This window comes from Hirundo rustica, chromosome 12, assembly GCF_015227805.2.
Source record: "Hirundo rustica isolate bHirRus1 chromosome 12, bHirRus1.pri.v3, whole genome shotgun sequence".
In the NCBI taxonomy this organism is placed as follows: domain Eukaryota; kingdom Metazoa; phylum Chordata; class Aves; order Passeriformes; family Hirundinidae; genus Hirundo; species Hirundo rustica.
Window position 1 is genome coordinate 6,517,111 of NC_053461.1, and position 18,139 is coordinate 6,535,249.

The 18,139-nt window shown below is 56.9% G+C and overlaps 1 protein-coding gene across 1 annotated transcript in view; it reads left to right on the forward strand.

Annotated features, from left to right (window-relative positions):
* The window catches only part of BSN (bassoon presynaptic cytomatrix protein), a 69,384-nt gene that overhangs the window by 44,109 nt on the left and 7,136 nt on the right, over nt 1–18,139 (forward strand). The window contains exons 4-5 of the mRNA XM_040076527.1: nt 9,525–9,986; nt 11,024–17,665. Coding sequence (XP_039932461.1) covers nt 9,525–9,986; nt 11,024–17,665 — 7,104 coding nt within the window. The remainder of the gene's footprint in view (nt 1–9,524; nt 9,987–11,023; nt 17,666–18,139) is intronic.

Here is an 18,139-nt window from a genome sequence, read left to right on the forward strand (position 1 = left end):
CCAGGGAAACCCACTAATTATGGTGGTTTATCTCCATCACCATTGCCCTGCTGGGAGGTGGGACCTCTGCTTCCCATTCCCAAAGGCAGCTGGTTTATTGCTGGATGTCTGTGTTAGTGCAGGAGCATGGCAGTAACACTGCTGCTCAGCAGGCCATTACCAGGGCAATGGATGCTGACCCACAGCCCTGGCAATTGGTCCCACGGCTTTTAGACAAGCCAAAAGCATCAAAGTGCTCTCCTCAATATCCTACTGATTTTTTTTTTTTTTTTTTTTAGTCTAATGAACTGGTAGGAAATATGTTGAGTGGGGAGGGATGTCTATATATGTTCTGCAAAAGCACTGGTTTCCAAAATTTGGACAGCTGTATACCCTTTTTTAGCAGCCCCTTCACACAGCCCACATAGCACCCAGGCTCTCGCCTTCAGCTCGTTTGGAAATAGGCTTCCTTGATTGCAAAATAGTTTAAATCCTTTGACTTAGAAACATTCTTGCCATTCAAAAAGGATTTTTATTTTTTTTTTTAAGCTCCAAAAATACAGAAGGTGCTTCCTGCCGCAGCAGCTGCCCTAATTTTAGAGGGGATGGAAGATGGGCAGGGATGAGCAAGAGGGAGCCTGGCTCATGGCTACAGCCACACAGGGTTGCAGATGATGAGATGCTTCCAGGGTGGGAGCTGCTGCTGGCTGTGGGGGCTTCAGCTGGATGCCAGAGCCAGGGGTTTACTCTGGGGTCCCAGCCACATGTCCCAAACAGGTTGTCCAACTGGCCCCTTGGCATTTGTGTGAGCTGCTTTCCCAGTTCTGTGGAATAAGATGTTTGGGTGAAGAGTGAAATAATATCAAAAAGTAGTCTGAGCTTGACTAACCCCATAGTTCCAGATACCAGGGAAAAGTTGGTGGTGTTTTCCTCACCTTCTGTCAAGCAAGATTTGGGAAAGACCCTTGCTGGAGCCCTGGGACAGCCCATGGGACTGCAGAGCAGGATACCTGTCCATAGGTCACCCCAAAAAGTCCATCCATTTACTGCAGTGGGCAGCAGTGCAGGGGAAGGGTCTGGAGCACAAGTCCTTTGAGGAGCAGCTGAGGGAGCTGGGGGAGCTCAGCCTGGAGAAAAGGAGGCTCCAAGAAACTTAACTCTCTACAGCTACCTGAAAGGACAATGTAGCCAGGAGGGGATTGGTCTCTTTTCCCAAGCGCTGGGATAATGGAAACAGCCTCAAGTTGTGCCAGGGGAGGTTTAGATTAGATGCTGGAAAAAATGTCTTTGCAGAAAGTTTGTATAGCAGTAAAACAGGCTTCCCAAGGCAGCAGTAGAATCACCACCCTTGGAGGGATTTAAAAGACATGCAGATGTGGCATGTGGGACATGGGTTAGGCATGTGGGACATGGGACATGGGACCGCATGTGGCGGTCTTGGCAGTTCTGGGGTAACAGTTCAATTCAATCTTAGAGCTCTTTTCCAACCTAAACAATTCCATAATTCTGTGAATCCACCTCCACTTCTGCCAGAGGAGGTACTGCCCAGGATGGGATGCCCCGACCCAAGGTGACAGCCAGTGGGGTTTGCAGCTGGGCAAGGAGCTGCAGGTGGTCCAGGCTGGTTCAGGGTGGTGACGACCCCATCTGCGGCTCTCCTGCGGCCGCAGAGGCTTGCGGCACTTTCCCCTTGGCGTGCGGTGTTCAGCCCGGCCATCGGCTGCTGCAGCGGAATAAGCTGGGCTTGGCAAGAGCACAGCTGTTCCTCGAAGGCAAGCGGAGGGTAGCGTTGGTATTACTCATCAGTCACAGACTTTCAGCTGGAATAATCCTCCTCTGGCTGTGTGGATAGGGAGCCGCAGGGTGGGAGGCTGGGAGCCCCACGGGAGCTGTTTTGCTGACCCCTGGGCTCTGCCATGGAGGGCTGGTGCATCCAGCCAGGAGCAGGGGGTATAATCCCTGGGATGAGACGTGCAAGGGGAAGGGAGCGACAAGGACCGGGACTGCGATGGCCACTTTGGCACCTGGCTGTTGTCTGGCTGCTCATCTCTCCTGCCTTTCCCTTTCCGTGGCACCAGTAAAGGGCATGGATTGTGGAGCTGACACCCTGCTCCTGCTCCAGGTCTCCTCTGGGTAGATTTGCTGAGGGGATGGAGCATTGGTGCAATACAAACCATCTTCCCTGCAGCTTGTCACGGGGCTGGGAGGTGCCTCTGCCCATGTCCTCCTCTTCCCTCCAACACACTAACAGCAGCTCCAGTGCTCAGCCATCGTGTGCAGCTTCTTCCATCCTCTCTTCCTGTGCCTGTTTTCCACTTGAGAGAGGTCCTGGCACAGAGAAGGGATGAAATGGAGCAGATGGGAGGCAGAAAACAATCCCCGTGAGGCAGAGCTTATCCCAGCGAGCTCATTACCCTGTGCTGCTTTTGATCACATTGTTGCGGTGTGAAGGCCATCGATACATCACACACCTTTAAAATAGAGCTGGGGAGGGACCATCAGTTCCATCAGCCTGAGACGGGCTACAGGAACAGATAAGAATAGTCTGTTGCTGGAAAACACATCACTGGGTGGCTTAGTCAAATACTATATATAGCAAGAGATTGAAATAACTGTGGTGGCTTTCAGGGGAGCTGATCTGCAAGCCCGGGGTTGTGCTAAAACTTGCCCGGTTGATGGTAATGAAGTCAATTAGTGTGGAGCAGTTGGCATCTGAAGAGACTCAGCTGCCTGAGGTGTGTGCAGTCCCCTCTCTGCCTTTCCCTGCAGATGGACTTGGGTGCCCGTGGCATTACGCTGGGAGTGGCATTCCGCTCTCTGGGTGAGGGAGCCAGGCAGGGGGAAGGATGTGTGGGGAGCTCCACTTGCTCCCCATGCCTAGCAGGCATCACTGCTGACCACTGTTTGGGAGTTCCATTTGGTGCTCCTTTATTGTCTGCAGATTCTATGTATGTGTATCTACACACATGCTAAGCTTCAGAAGCAGCAGTGCAGCTAGCAAGCACACATGCAGATCTGCATCTAGCTTGAGCGGGATTTTTGAGGTGGTTTTAGAGCAAAAAAGGCACAATCAGGTTAACAAAGTGCCCCACACTTTCTGCCCTGTCCTGTGTCCTGGAGGTGGCTGTCAATGGTGGTGTGGGACACACAACCCCACACGCTCTCCCCAGACGTGCCCCTGTCTGCGCGCTGTCCCCAGTTTCCCTTGGTCTCAGTCCCTTCCTGGTACTGGGGTACCTGAATTCCCTCTGGCCTGTTCCCAGCACAGATGCAGATCCCACAAGTACCTCCTGCATGTGCTCCATTTCTCCTCCTGATCTCTGGTGCTTCCGCCGCCGTCACAGCACGCGTTTTGTTTCCTTGCCCTCGTTTCAAATCCCATCACTGCCTCAGCCTCCTAGGAGAGATAAGGGCTGGGGCGGAGGTAAAACCAGGCCTGTGGTTGTCTGCTGATGGCACATGATTGTTCACCCTTTGTGAACGTGCCCTGGTCAGATTTTGTTGTACAACCTCCCCTCTGTAACCAAGAATCCCAAAGTGCCTTTGGCACTGGCCAGCACATCCTTCCCCACATCCCAAAACTGTGGCAGCTCAGTGAAAGGTGCTTGGCAGAGGTGTGGGGAGGGGATTTGGAGGGGCTCTGGAGAATTCAGCTGGGGGAATGGGCAGAATCCAAGGGTAAGCGAGCATCAGCCTGTGCTTGGGCATTGGCATCTGAAATGAGGGAGCACCAGGATTGCAGGGGGAGGCTGCTGGCCAAGAGAAGGAAGGGCGCAGGAGCACTTAGAAGGTGGGAACCTGCTAGCCAGACCCCCAGCACTGCCTGAGGTGGCTCTGAAATATCCCTGGCAGCCAGTGATCAAGCATGACTTAGTCCCTTTCCTTTAACACTGTGCTAAAAGCCATGGACAGCACAGACAGAGCTGCAGTGTTCTTAGCACAAGGATGCAGAGTGTTAGGGAACTGGGATCACACGTTGAGATGCCCCCATTTCTGCTGTGGGAGGGTGTGTGGAAGGTGTCTGGTAGTCAGGAACCATCCTAAAGGGAGCTTTCCTGCTAGCAGGGCAGAGGAGAGGGCTTGGGAAGTGATTTTATGAGGTTCTTGTTAATTTGGATCTTGATTCAGATACCAGAAGTGTTTTCCATATTTTCCAGGCATCCATCTGTCACAGTGATGAGCCCTGCACAGTACTTGTCAGCAAATAAATGAAATATTCTGGTGAGATTCATTGCATTTAATGCTGGGAAATGAGAGATCTGGCTTGCGAGATACTTGTACCTCATGCTGCTTATCTTATTTTGTACAGATTTTTGTCCCAGTATTTTAATAGATACTGTTTTGATTGTGTAAGATAATGCTGTAGAGCATAAGTAACTGGGCAGAGTCTTAGGGGTGAGATTGTGGGGAGCAGATTGCCTAGGTATAAAGACCATGGCTGAGCATCTTCCAGGCACTAGAGAGGTTGAGCCTGGGGGTTGATGGGGATGGTGGGACTGGTAACCAGGAGCTAACTGGGGAAGCTGGGAGGCTTCTAGCACCACTAGGCTCTCACCAAGCCTCTCAGCCAGCCTCCAAGAACAGAGGATTCATGTTTAACTGTGATGCTGAAGCTCTCTGGCTCCATCATTATAAAAACCCAGCGGCGCTGGGGGAATTCAGCATTTAATTAACTTGCCAAGTGGTAACGTTGACCAGAATGGAAGACTTCTATTTTAGTTAATTACAGTTTTGTTGTCGCCCATTAGTGAATTAAAACAATTGCAGGGTGAGACCCGATGGAGGCTGGTGAGCACAAGTGGCTGTGGCCACTTGCCAGCCAGCTCTGGAGCTCTGGGGAGGCTGGGTGCACCCCCATCCCTGCAGCCCTCACTGCTGACCCCCCCTATCCCACACCCTTCCTCTCCTCCCAGGAGGGAGCACGGGCAGCCGTGGGCACAGCACTTGCTGCCCCTTCAGCGGAGCCAGCAGGAATTGTGGCCAAATCCAGCATGCCCTGATGCCATGGAGCACAGTTAAAAACTGGCATGGTCATTTCCACTTAGATACAGCGTCTTAAACGAAGCTGCCTTCCCTCAGTCCTTCCTGCCCTGCATCCAGAGCTCTGTCCTGCCTCTTGTCTCGGCACTGTCTCTGCAGAAATCCCCTTTTTCTGTGACTCTTCTGCAAATCCCAGTTCTTTGGAGGCAAGGAAAGCAGGGAGCCCGAGGAATCAGGGCAGTGACCCTCAAAGGCTGTAAGCTGATAAGCAGCTAGGCTGGGCAGCTCCCAGCGGCCTCACCCCGCTGCCTCTGGCTGGCTGTGCTCCAGCGTGCCCTGCCATGCCAGCGCCTCTTCATTTCAGATGGCATCTCAGGCGCACTTTGGTTTCATCCCTCTTCTTAATTATTGATGTTTTCCTCCATCTGGAGCCTGCTCTGCATCCCAGCAGTGTTGCCCATCTTCCCTGCGTGCTGCCTTCATCAGCCCCAGCTCGCCATAACCTGCGCTCCACATGGTTAAACCCCCCCATGCTCACCATCACAGTGGTTTCTAAGGCAGCAAACCTCAGTGCCAAGCAAGGCCCCATCCCCGTCCTGATCAGGGCCAAGGTTTCCAGCATCTTTAAGTGTGGAGACTCAGACAGAAGCTGCCATGCCTTTGCCATAAGCTCCTTACCCATTTTCCACCCCAAGGAGAGGCACCCTGGCTTCCTGGGCATCCAAGAGTTTGGACATGTAAAGCACTAAATACAGCCTAATTATCATTATCTTCTTGGGATCTGGTTAATCTCAATGGGGATTTACAAGCTGTTAGCAAAGCAGCCGCTGCTCCTCCAATGTTTGCATTTTTCTCAGGGACAGCTTAATCCCCGTGGCCATGTTCTCTGGGAAATGCCTGAGGCCAGGTTATGTGGAAGAGGAAGCTGCTTCAGGGCCAGTCCCTCTGAGAGGGAGCAGAGTTGCTGTGGAATAACCAAACACCGAGCTGATAACGCTGTGAGAGAGGGACGGATCATTTGTCAGAGCAGAGCGTGGGGCACTGGCACAAGGCTGGGAGGTGCCTCAGCTTCAGCATCCTCACAGACCACCTGGGATTTAACCTGCAGACACATGACAGGTGTCAGTGCTGGGGTTGATGGGGCTGCAGGGGTCTCTTAAAGATGGAGCCAAGAGCTCTGAATGATTTACCAGAGGCAGTCACACTGCCATGGGCAGCTTTGCTCGACTCCAGCTTCCCACAACTGCCATGGGCAGGATTTCTCTCTCCCTCATGTGCATGCGGGAGCTGGGCAGCTCACAGCTGCTGCTGCTGGCGTGTTCACTGCAGCCAGTGCGAGCTGTGATGGCAAACGATGCGCTGGCTGCTGCAGCACAGTCTGTGCTCACACACAGCTCCACGTGGCACTGGCTGTGACACGGATGGGGCTCTCCCACAGCTCAGGAAAATGCAGTTATCCTTCCACTACTTTTCTGCCACAGTGATTTTCCACAGAAGTTTGGATTGAAGCGCAGGATGCAGGACTGTCAGCAGGGTCTCTTCAGCATGTAAGACCCCGGAGGTGCTGAAGGAAAAGTCAGTAAGAGAAAATGAAAACTCAGCATATGCCGGTCTCTCAATTTGAGTGTCTCTGGGGCTTGCCTGGCACCTTTCACAGCTGGCAAAGCCAGAGGACCCTCTCTGCCTGCCCTTCCTTGGTTCCTGCCTTCCCACTGTAACCAGGCCTTCCTGCCTGCTTTGAAAGATGAGGGGCATTTCAGAGTGGAGCTCCACAATCTTTTTGGCAGAGCTATTTTTAACAGAGATTGTTCCCTTACCCTCTTCCCAGCGCGGTCCCATGAAGAGTCGAGCTGTCACATCTACAAGAGCAGGATGGCAGGGTGAGCTGCTCAAACTGCCAAGAGGAATGGCTGCAGAGCCACAGCTGGGAGGAACCTCAGGGAGGAACCTCAGACCAACCTGCAGAGACATCAGATCATAGAACTGTAGAACAATTTGGGTTTGAAGGGACCTTCACCTCATTCCAACCCCTGTGTCATGGGCAGGGTCACTTTTCACTAGATTAGGTTGCTCAAAACCCCATCCAGCCCGATTATGAACACTTCCAGGGATGGGCATCCCCATGGAATAGGTTAGTACTGTGCTCATCTGGTTGTGGAGGAGCCCTACACCTCGTGAAGATGAGATCACACCAGCAGTGACTGCTGCCTCTCCATGGGCTCCTTGAGTGGGACCTGATAGTCACTCAGCATCTGCATTTGCTACGTGGTGGCCAGTGTTGGCCTTCCATGGTCTTTCTGGGCTTGAATTTTTCCCTGGAAGGGCAAAAGCAATTGTGTCCATCACATATGCAGAGTTCCCCAGTCACCAAAGTCTGGCAGGCTGGGACATCATGAGGATATACAATGCCCATTCAGGGAGGTGTAAAGGATCTGAGTGAGGTAGGCTGGGTTCAAGACAAGCTGATCTCCCCCAGCTCCTTCAGGACCATGCTGGGAGCTGGTGTGATGGTGTGGCAGACAGGTGTGGGCAGGAGCTGAGGTGAGCTTTGCCCTGGCACATCCAACCCCACCCCGTGCATCGTGCCCTCCCCTCACTGCCTGAATCAGGGAGGGAGCTCTGGCAAAGAAAAACAGGAATCTTGAACGAAAAATGAAAGGTCGTGTATTTCCGTGAGGCATGGTTTCAATTTGTGTCACACAATCACATTTCCTTCTGCGGTCTGGAATAATTACACAGCGGAGTGGGGTGAGCAGAACTGATTCAGAGGCACGGGAACGAGTTCTGAAATAAAAGAAGACAAATGCAATCATTAAGATACAATAGGCTACACTTGCCCCTTAATTAGACTTTCTCTTTGATTAAGCAGTAATTAAATATTACCATGCTGAAAGGGATTTTTTTAATCACCCTCCAAAGCCCTAATGTATTCTTAAGATGTTGCTGTGAAGAGCAGGGGCTGCTGCGAGGTGCTGGGTGTAGGAGGATGTTTTACACCTGCCCCTTTCCTGCAGGAGCAGCCCTCCTGCCCCTCTGCTCCCTGGAGAGCATGGGGCCGGAGGGCTGCTCCTGGGCTGGTTTGCTGTAGGACTGAAGTGTCCGTGGGAAAGTCCTGCTGCTCCTGGCCACCACCAGCTGCAAGGCATCTCCAGCATCTCATCATAACCTGGAAACTCCTGGGATGCAGGTGACAAGGCTATCACAGTGCTGCTGTCCCATAGGTATGGGATTTAGAGTCAGAGATTGGAATCACGGAACTGTTCATGTTGGAAAAGACCCTTAAGATCATGGAGTCCAACTCTTAACCCAGCACTGGCAAGCCCACCATTAAACTCTGTCCCTAAGCACCACATCTACACATCTTTTAAATCCCTTCAGGGATGGTAACTCCACTGCTTCCCTGGGCAGCCTGTTCCAGTGCTTGACAACCCTTTCAGTGAAGAAATTTTTCCTAATATTCAATCTAAACCTCCTCTAGCACAACCTGAGGCTGTTTTCTCAGTGTCATTTTGATGAACCTCATCTCCTCCAGGCAGACCGTGGCCTCTGGGGCCGCAGGGGACACAGCTGGCTCACAGCCCTGGCCCCAGGCTGGTCCAACTGAAGACCAAGACCACCTCTCTGATAGCATGACAGCTCCTAAGGGCCAGCCACCGCTTGAGGTTGGCCACCCTGAGCTTTGGGAGCCATGGATCAGCAAAGGAGAAGTCTGGGAAAACAACCTGGAGCATATTGTGCTGTTAGCAGCAAAACCAAAAAGATTTAAGGTGCTGAAACATCGAAAGGGAAGGAAATGTCAAGCTCCTATTCCTGGACATTCCTGGGTGGGTAAAAATAGCCCTTGGGCAACCCGGGGGAGGAAAGCGCTTCTGATCTTTTAATGCAGAGCCCCTGCCGTAGCCCTGCGGGCTCTCAGCCACTCACAGCTCCATTTGCCTCTGCTTTTTCCAGGCCATAAAACGACAACTCTTGCTGAGAATTTCACTAGACAAGATTGTCTTGTTCTTTTCCCGCACAGCGTGTACTTTGGGTAATGTCTTTGGGAAATTCTGGCATACCTGTGTACCCAGTATTTTTGTTAACCTAGAAAAAAAGAGCCGTAAGTGTTATGATTATGCTATTAAACCTTTATTGTATCAAAGAAAACAAATTGGAGTGAGAGAGGAGCTGTATGGAGCTGAGAAGTGTTAAGCTACGGTAGTAATCTGCCTTTGATTGTTTAATTTTGCTTAAAACTGAAATATCACAAGGCTGAAGAATGAAAGAGCTGGTGATACTGAGGGATTGTGGGGGAGAGTGTGCAATCCCTGTGCCGCAGCCATGGTACCTCTGGGATCTGGACAAGGGTAGGGGTGGCTTGGGTAGAAGTTGGATGTGGATGTGGATGGATTGCAGGGTGTGGCTATGATGCTGCATGCCCCTCCACAGCCGGTTCTTTGGTTTGGGTGGGCCAAGTCCTCTGCACCATTGCCAGGTGTCCCACCGGCAGAGCTCGTCCATGAAACCCCTGCACGGGGTGAAGCTCCCAGAATTTCAACAGGACTTTTCCTCCTATTCTTTTGCAGAAGAACGAATGGCTGTGCTTGAACTGCCAAACTCAGCGGCTGCTCGAAGGCAGCCTCGGTGACCCTGCCCCAATGCCACTGCCTACCCCAAAGCCGCCATCCACCGGCTCCCCGCGGCACCAGCCACCTGCCGCCGGCCAGCAGCACAGAGCGCCCACGCCGGCACCCGTGCCCACCGAGCCGGCGGCACCCCCCGAGCAGCAACCCTCGCCCGCCAGGAGCCTCCGGGCCGCTGAGCAGAGCAGGACCCCGAGCCCCGCCCCAGCGGAGAAGAAGCCCCAACCGCCAGCGGAAAAGAAGCCCCCGGTGCTGGCAGAGGAAAAGCCCCTGCCCAAAGCTGCCGCGGAGCCTTCCAAAGCTCCTGAGAGCGTCGCTCCGAAGGGGAAGAGCGTGACCCCCAAACCAGAGGTGGAGAGCAAGGAGAGCAAGGCACTCCCAGAGGCGCGGCCGAAGGAGCAGGAGGTGAGCTCTCAGGGTGCATCCAGTTCCAGGCATCCCTGGGCACCATCCCTGCCCCAGGCTGGTGTGGTGCTGAGCTGTGCCTCTACCAGTACTTGTGCCTACAGATGGGGAAGGACCTTCACAGGCTCTATGGCAGCATGCTGGTATTTGCCTTCTTTTTATTAGAATTATATCAGTTCAGGCAAAATGCAATAGTTCAGTTCATGTCTGGCCTTTGGATTTCTTTTAAAGCAATATAAAGGTAGTTGGGATCTGTTGTCAAATGTAAAATTCATTTTCCAGCATTCCATGTTGCCGCAGTGAGTGTTTTTCAAACTCTTCATCCCGCTTTTTCTAAAATTCAGAACAATGTGGATAAACATTTGGCTGCCTTGTGATGGTGTTTCCCCACAAGCAACCATCCCAGCAGCAGCCAGCAGAGCCCTCCATGAGGAGGGGACATGGCAGAAGGTCCCCACCAGTTGGGAGGGAATGGCTGCCGCCCTCACTGCTGTGCAGCCCCCAGGGAAGAGGCTCCTTGTTCCCCCAAAATCAAGTGGTCTGTGGTGCCTCTGTGCTGGCAGGATGACAGGTCCTGCCAGCAGCACCGGGGCTGGGTGGGATGGCACAGTCCCCATGGCTCAGAGACTTGTCCCCCACACTGCCCAATTTTCAAGCAAATTAAAGGGGGCTGTTTATTTCTGCTGGCACCTAGCAAGGGTCCTGGGGCCAGCCCTGCTTCTGAAGGGTGCCTTGGGGGCTGGGGGCCCAGTTTTTCAAACATAATTATTAGTCCCCCGATGTCTTTATGCCCGGGGCCATTTGCTATACCATCCCCTGCCTGCAGCACACCCTCTCACCTGCCTTTGTTAGCACAGAAAAGTTGCTGGTGTGCCACTGAATTGGGGGACACAGGGTGGCCCCCAGCCTTTGCTCTGGGCTGGCTCCCGTTGGTGCCCAGACTTTCTGTGTGCCCCGTGGGAGATGGTTCGGGGGGGAAGTAGGAGCAGCAGCTCTGGAGCTCCTGGCCCTGACGCTGTGTTCTCCCTTGCCTGCAGGACGGCAGCAAGCCTTACCACCCGGAGCTGTCCCGCAGCCCCCAGAGCCTCAGCGACACCGGCTACTCCTCTGATGGCATCTCCAGCTCACAGAGCGAGATCACTGGCCTCGTGCAGCAGGAAGAGGAGAAGCTGAGCAGCACCGGGCTGGCCGGGCAGAGCCCCCCCAGCCCCTCCGAGCTCACCAAGCTGGAGAGCAGCATGCGGCCACTCCTGGAAGGCCGGGGCGCACCGACAGAGTCCCCCGAGCGTAGCAAGAGCCGCAAAGAGCCGCAGGAGGACCAGCGGCAACAGCAGCGGCCACGGTACCTCTCCATCACCCCTGAAGCCTTTGACTCAGACGAGGAGCTGGAGGACATCCTGGAGGAGGATGAGGAGTGGGAGAACCAGCGGGAGCGTCGGGAGAGCGCAGAGTCCTCAGATGAGTTTGGCAGCAAGCTGCGGCATGACTACGTGGAGGACAGCAGTGAGGGGGGCTTCTCCCCAGTGCCCCCCAGGACCAAGGGCCAGGAGGCAGATGTGACCGATGAGGAGTTCATGCGGAGACAGATCCTGGAGATGAGTGCTGAGGAGGACAACCTCGAGGAAGAGGCGGAAGGCTACGGGCGCACCAAGTACAGCATCCCCAAAGCTGGGCAGAAGACCGAGACAGAGAAGGGTAAAGAGCCGGCGTCAGCCAAGCGGCGCCTGCCACATGGTGCCAGCAGCATGTACACTGAGGAGAGCAAGGAGGTGGAGGCAGTGGAGGGTGATGACTTGAGCACGGCTCAGGGTGGGCTGAGGCGATTCAAGACCATCGAGCTGAACAGCACAACTGGCTATGGCCGGGAGATGGAGATTGGCCAGGAGCCAGATACCAGCGTGGACCGGGAGCCCGAGCTGGAGATGGAGAGCTTGACAGGCTCCCCCGAGGAGCGCTCACGGGGCGAGTACTCCTCCACCCTGCCAGCCACAACGCCCAGCTACACCTCGGGCACCTCACCCACCTCCATCTCCTCGCTGGAGGAGGATAGCGACAGCAGCCCCAGCCGCCGGCAGCGGCTGGAGGAGGTGAAGCAGCAGAGGAAAGCTCGACATCGCTCACATGGCCCCTTGCTGCCCACCATTGAGGATTCATCTGAGGAGGAGGAGATGCGGGAGGAAGAGGAGCTCCTGCGGGAGCAGGAGAAGATGCGGGAGGTGGAGCAGCAGCGCATCCGGAGCACAGCGCGCAAGACCAAGCGTGACAAGGAGGAGCTGAGGGCCCAGCGGAGGAGGGAGCGCTCCAAAACCCCCCCTAGCAATCTCTCCCCCATCGAGGATGCCTCCCCCACAGAGGAGCTGCGACAGGCGGCGGAGATGGAGGAGCTGCACCGCTCCTCCTGCTCTGAGTACTCGCCTTCTATTGACTCAGAAGCAGAGAGCTTTGATGCTGTGGCCTCCAAGCTGTACAAGTCTGGCAGCGAATACAATCTGCCCACTTTCATGTCACTGTACTCCCCGACAGAGAAGGTGGAGAGTGGCGCCAGCCAGCCCATCAGCAAGCCCCTGAAAAGCGCCGAGGAAGCCTATGAGGAGATGATGAGGAAGGCAGAGATGATGCAGAAGCAGCAGGTCCAGCAGGCGCAGCCTGCCTCTTTCTACAGCAGCACCTACCAGCAGGTGGGCTACCACAGTACTGAGGGCCAGAACGGCTTTGACTATCAGTATGGCGAGGAATACCGGTACGACGGCAGCCTCACGCGCCCCTCCCAGCCCGACTATCCCAGTGCCCTGCCAAAGGCAGGAGCGGTGTACGAGGAGATCCTGCAGACCTCGCAGAGCATCTCCAGGATGCACGAGTCCTCTTCCTTTGACCTGGTCCTCAAGCAGGGTGAGAAGGTGAAGGGGCAGGAGGAGGCGTACCCGGAGAAGCGCTTCCTCAATGCCGAGAGCGCCTACGCTGACCTGCTGAAGCAGAACGGTGGCCCACTCACCCCTGGCACAAGCCCCACGCAGCTCTCTGCTCCTGTCTCCTTTGCCAGCTCCAACAGCAGCACCGGCAAGACTATTCCTGATGTCCGGGTCACTCAGCATTTTGCAAAAGAGGGACAAGACCCAGCCAAGCTCCAGAGTGCCCCGGCAGCGCCCAGCCTAGTATCCAAGGCTACCACCACTCCTTATGCTTACAGCAAAGGCACTAGCACGGTGACAACAGCAGCAGGCAGCCCTGGGAGCGCGCTGCAGAGCTACAGCTCACCAAGCCCAGAGGCCCCATCCATAGCTGAGAGAAGCTACACTCCATCAAAGAGCACTGTCAGCTATGGCTCACAGACCGAGGACACCACCAGAACCAGGACAGCGGAGATTAGTGTGCAGACAGCCAGGGAGAAGATCCCAGCCGCGAGTGACAGCAAGCCCACACTGCCCAAGACATACACCTTCTTCAAGAGCTCCAGCCCTCCGCTCTCACCCACCTCGCCCACACAGAGTCCCACCCGCACCACAAAGGCCACGGCAGAGTTTTCCACGCAGACACAGAGCCCAGTCCTCTCCTATGAGAGTTCTTCTGCTGCTGCTGCTAGCCTGGACACCTCTTCCCCCATGGTGGCACAGGGGACGCAGACACCGCACCAGACGGGCACGCCACGCCTGACCCGGCAGGCCTCCTCACAGGACTCCCCCTTCATGGTGATCACACTGGCGGCCGATGCAGCCAGCCAAACCAAGCCAGTCGGCTCTGGCGCCTTGACGTCTCCCACTTCGTCCCCCACCAGGCCAAGCCGGCAGCTGCTGGCACATGGTTACACCCAGACACGGGAACCAGAGGAACTGACAGGAGCCTACATCAGGGCACAGCCAGTGAAGGACCATGCCCAGAAAGCACCTGCCGTGACTTCAGCCGCTGACGGCATCACAGGGCTGTACAGCTGGGGAGCACTCCCTGCAGAAAACATCTCCCTCTGCCGCATCTCCTCCATCCCTGGCACATCCCGGGTGGAGCCAGGGCCCAAGGTGCCAAGCAGCAACGCTGTGGATTTACGGACCGCATTGAAGTCTGCCCCCATCATCATAACAGACCAAGGCATGGATCTCACATCCTTGGCCACTGAGGCCAGGAAGTACTGCCTGACCCTGGACCACATCCCCAGCCGGCAATCCACGGCCATCCAGCCCTTGATCATCAACCTCAATGCCCAGGAGCAGCCCCATGCCATCATTGCAGCAGCCAGCACTGCTGGCCTGGCCATCGCCTCTCCCGTGATTCTCTCGCAGTCCAAGCAACCTGTGGTCTATGGAGACCCTTTCCAGAGCCGTGTGGATTTCGGGCAGGGGACCGGGAGCCCAGTGTGCTTGGCTCAGGCGAAGCAGGTGGAGCAGGGTGTCCAGACAGCCACTGTCAGAGCCAGCGCGGTGGCCAGTGGCAAGCCTGAGCCCCTCGCTGCCCCCCAGACCAAATTTGCAAGGTACGGCATGCCAGGCCAGATGGTGAAGAAGGATGTGCTCCTCACACAGACCAGTGGGGCACAGCATGCCAGCGGCCTCCCACAGTCCTTCCTACCAGAGCCAGGATCGGAGGTGTACCGGGCAGTGCCAGTAGAGCTGAAGAGCCAGAGCCCTCTCCTTGCCCTGGGCGGCAAGAAATCCCAGGTGATGATGGTGCAGATGGAGGAGGCAGCGACTGGCCCAGTGACCAAAGTGCTGAAGGAGGAGGTGCCGGCCAACGTCCTGGACCTCACGGGCGTGAAGCCGGAGAGCCAGGTGGCCTGCTGTGACATGGTCTACAAGTTCCCCTTTGGTGGCAGCTGCACGGGTGCTTTCAACCCCACCTCCAAGATGCCAGAGAAGAAAACTGGAGAGGCGGCAGTGATGCCTGGTCGGAAAGCTGGTGGACCAACGTATGGCAGCAGAGATCAAGAGCTGCCAGAGACCTTCCCTTACCGGGAGCAGCCAGCCCCAGCACCTGCGCTCTACGAGGAGCAGAAGTTTTATCCAGCCAGCGCCTTCGGACGTCTCTACTCCTCCATGTCAGACACGAACCTCTCTGAAATCGGGATGAGCTACTACCACACAAAGGGGGATCAGCCCTTCCCTGCCCCAGCAGGTGATGCCGCTGTGGACCTCAGCACCATGAAGCACTCCTACAGTGTGGGCTTTGCCGAGGGGGGTTACCTGGGCCAAGGGCTACAGTACGGCTCTTTTTCCGACCTCCGCCAACCGGGAGAGCTTCTGAGCCACCCCTTCCCCATGCGGAGGTACAGCTCAGCCTCCAACATCTACTCTGACTACCGTTTCTCACACCGGGGGGACCTGGCCAGCTTCCAGGAGTCCAGCCTGGCCCACTACAGCGCCACCACAGCGCGTGAGATCAGCCGCATGTGTGCCGCCCTCAACTCCATGGACCAGTACGGGGGCCGGCATGCCAACGGCCCTGAAGTGCTGCCTTATGGCCCCAGCACCGGGCAGGGGGGCACAGGGGGGCTGGCAGCTCAGCAGCATGGCTCTGTACCCCCCAAACCCAGTGGGATGTACAACCCCACCTACCCTGAGGGACGGCAGGGCTTCAGCAACCTGGCACAGTACAACGTTCCCGGTGTCCGCCTGGGCACCATCCGGCAAATGCTTCCTTCTACCGCAACCGTGCGGGCCGCCGACGGCATGATCTACTCCACCATCAACACCCCCATCGCCTCCACGCTGCCCATCACCACCCAGCCGGCCTCGGTGCTGCGGCCCATGCTGCGTGGGCTATACAGACCCTATGGCCCAGGCAGTGTGGCAGCAGTCCCACTGGCCAGTTTGAGCAGGCTGCCAGTTGTCACCCCCCGTGTCCCACTTGCAGCACAGGGCCTCTACCGCTTCCCGGCCCCGAGCCGGCCAGCTGCCCCAGCAGCCTCGATGATGGAGACGCCCGTCTACCTGGGGAAGCCCGTCACCAGCACAGCACCGGCAGCGGTGGGAGCTGCTCCCGCTCCCAAAGCACCTGCTGCCCCCGCCACACCTGCCAGTGGTCTGCAGAGAGCAGAGCCACCACCAGCTGCCCCCTGTGCAGAGGCACCAGCACCACCAGCAGCCCCCAAGGAGAGCGGACCGGTGGCCACGGCGCCCAAGCCGCCACTGGATGGAGCTCAGCGGGAGGAACGGGAGCGGGAAGAGGAGCGTCAGCGCAAGCAGCAGGAGCACGTGCTGCAGCTGGAGCGGGAGCGAGTGGAGCTGGAGAAGCTGCGACAGCTGCGGCTGCAGGAGGAGCTGGAGCGGGAGCGTGCAGAGCTGCAGCGGCACCGGGAGAAGGAGCAGCTGCTGGTGCAGCGGGAGCTGCAGGAGCTGCAGTGCATCAAGCAGCAGGTGCTGCAGCAGCAGCAGGAGGAGCGGCATGCACAGCTGGCGTTGCAACGGGAGCAGCTCGCCCAGCAGCGTCTCCAGCTGGAGCACATCCACCAGCTCCAGCACCAGCTGCAGCAGCAGCTGGAGGAGCAGAAGCGGCAGAAGACCATCTTCCCCGCTCCCATGGAGCCCACTGCCCGCCCACCTGAGGGGCCCGCTGAGGCGCCACGGGTGCTGCCGCACAATGGGCAGGCATGGCCCCCACCGGGCCAGACACCCCCAGAGGGGCCCGCCGGTCCCCGCTACCCTGTGCCACAGCGGCCACTCAGCAGCTCAGCCTCAGACATGTCACTTCAAGTCGAGGAGTCCTGGGAGCCCGGCCGGGGTATCAAGAAGAGGAACTCGATGCCACGGCTGAGGGATGCCTATGAGAAGGAGACCTTTGCGGCGCGGAAGATGGCGGACAGCAGCGTGCAGACGGATGAGGAGGACGGTGAGGAGCGGTACATGCTGTCACGGCGGCGGCGGACACGGCGCAGCGCTGACTGCAGCGTGCAGACAGATGAGGAGGACAGCGGGGAGTGGGAGCAGCCCGTGCGCCGCCGGCGCTCCAGGGCCTCACGGCACGCTGAGGCCAGCGCTGAGGGCAAGACGGACGGGGCAACCCGCACAGCCAGCGTGGGTATCCAGACCATCAGCGACTGCTCGGTGCAGACAGAGCCCGACCAGCTCCTCCGCGTCTCCCCCTCCATTCACATCACCACCCACGACCCTCGAGTGGAGATCGTGAAGTACATCTCAGCCCCAGAGAAGACGCAGCGGGGTGAGAGCCTGGCCTGCCAGACAGAGCCAGAGCCGGCTCCCCAACCTGGTGTCGTGGTCCCCCAGCTGACAGTGCCCACCACCATCCCACCCTACTCCACCAACCTTCAAATAGTGAGCACAGGCCCCCTGGACCCCCACGCTGTCCGGCAGCAGACCCTGGGCAAGTTTGAGAAGAAAAAGCCAGATCCCCTGGAAATTGGTTACCAATCCCATCTGCCCGCTGAATCCCTCTCCCAGCTGGTGACCCGCCAGCCACCCCGCTCTCCCCAGGTCCTCTACTCACCCGTGTCCCCCTTGTCCCCCCATCGCCTCCTGGAGTCCTCCTTTGCCACCAGCGAGCGGCTGAACAAGGCCCACGTCCCACCACAGAAGCACTTCACCACCGACTTAGCCCAGCGCCAGCAGACGCTGCCACGCCCCATCAAGACCATGCAGCGCTCCCTGTCCGACCCCAAACCCATCAGCCCCACCTCTGAGGAGGCCGGCAAGGACAGGTTCTCTCTCTACCAACACCCGCTGCTCCCCAGCTCACAGGTACGTCACCACAGGGAACAACCTTACCCTCAGGGAACAGCCCCGGGAGGCACCTCGGAACATTTCAGTTTCATTAGCGCTGTGGCAATTAATATTTCAAAAGGCCAGCTCCCTGCGGCAGCTGATGGTAGCCAGCAGGCACAGGCGTGCAAGCCAATACCAGCAGCTGGAGGGAAGCCCTGGAGGTCCATTGGCTGCATGAGCCTGTCAGCAGGCAGGAGATGCTGCAGGTTGGCAGCATCAGGGCTGTCCCCTGCTCCAGATGGGTCCCCCTTCTTTCTCGAGGAGTCACCACCATGCACGGTTCCATTTAAGGTTGTGGTGGTTCTTGCTCACACCTTTGCCCCCACACACCGCGGTTACCTTGGGCAGTCAAGTCCCAGGACAATTCCTGGGGCAGCAGCACCCACTGGCAGTCCCCTGAGTCCCTCCGTCACGTGCCCACAGACAGAAAGCATTTTTTGCAGCAGAGCA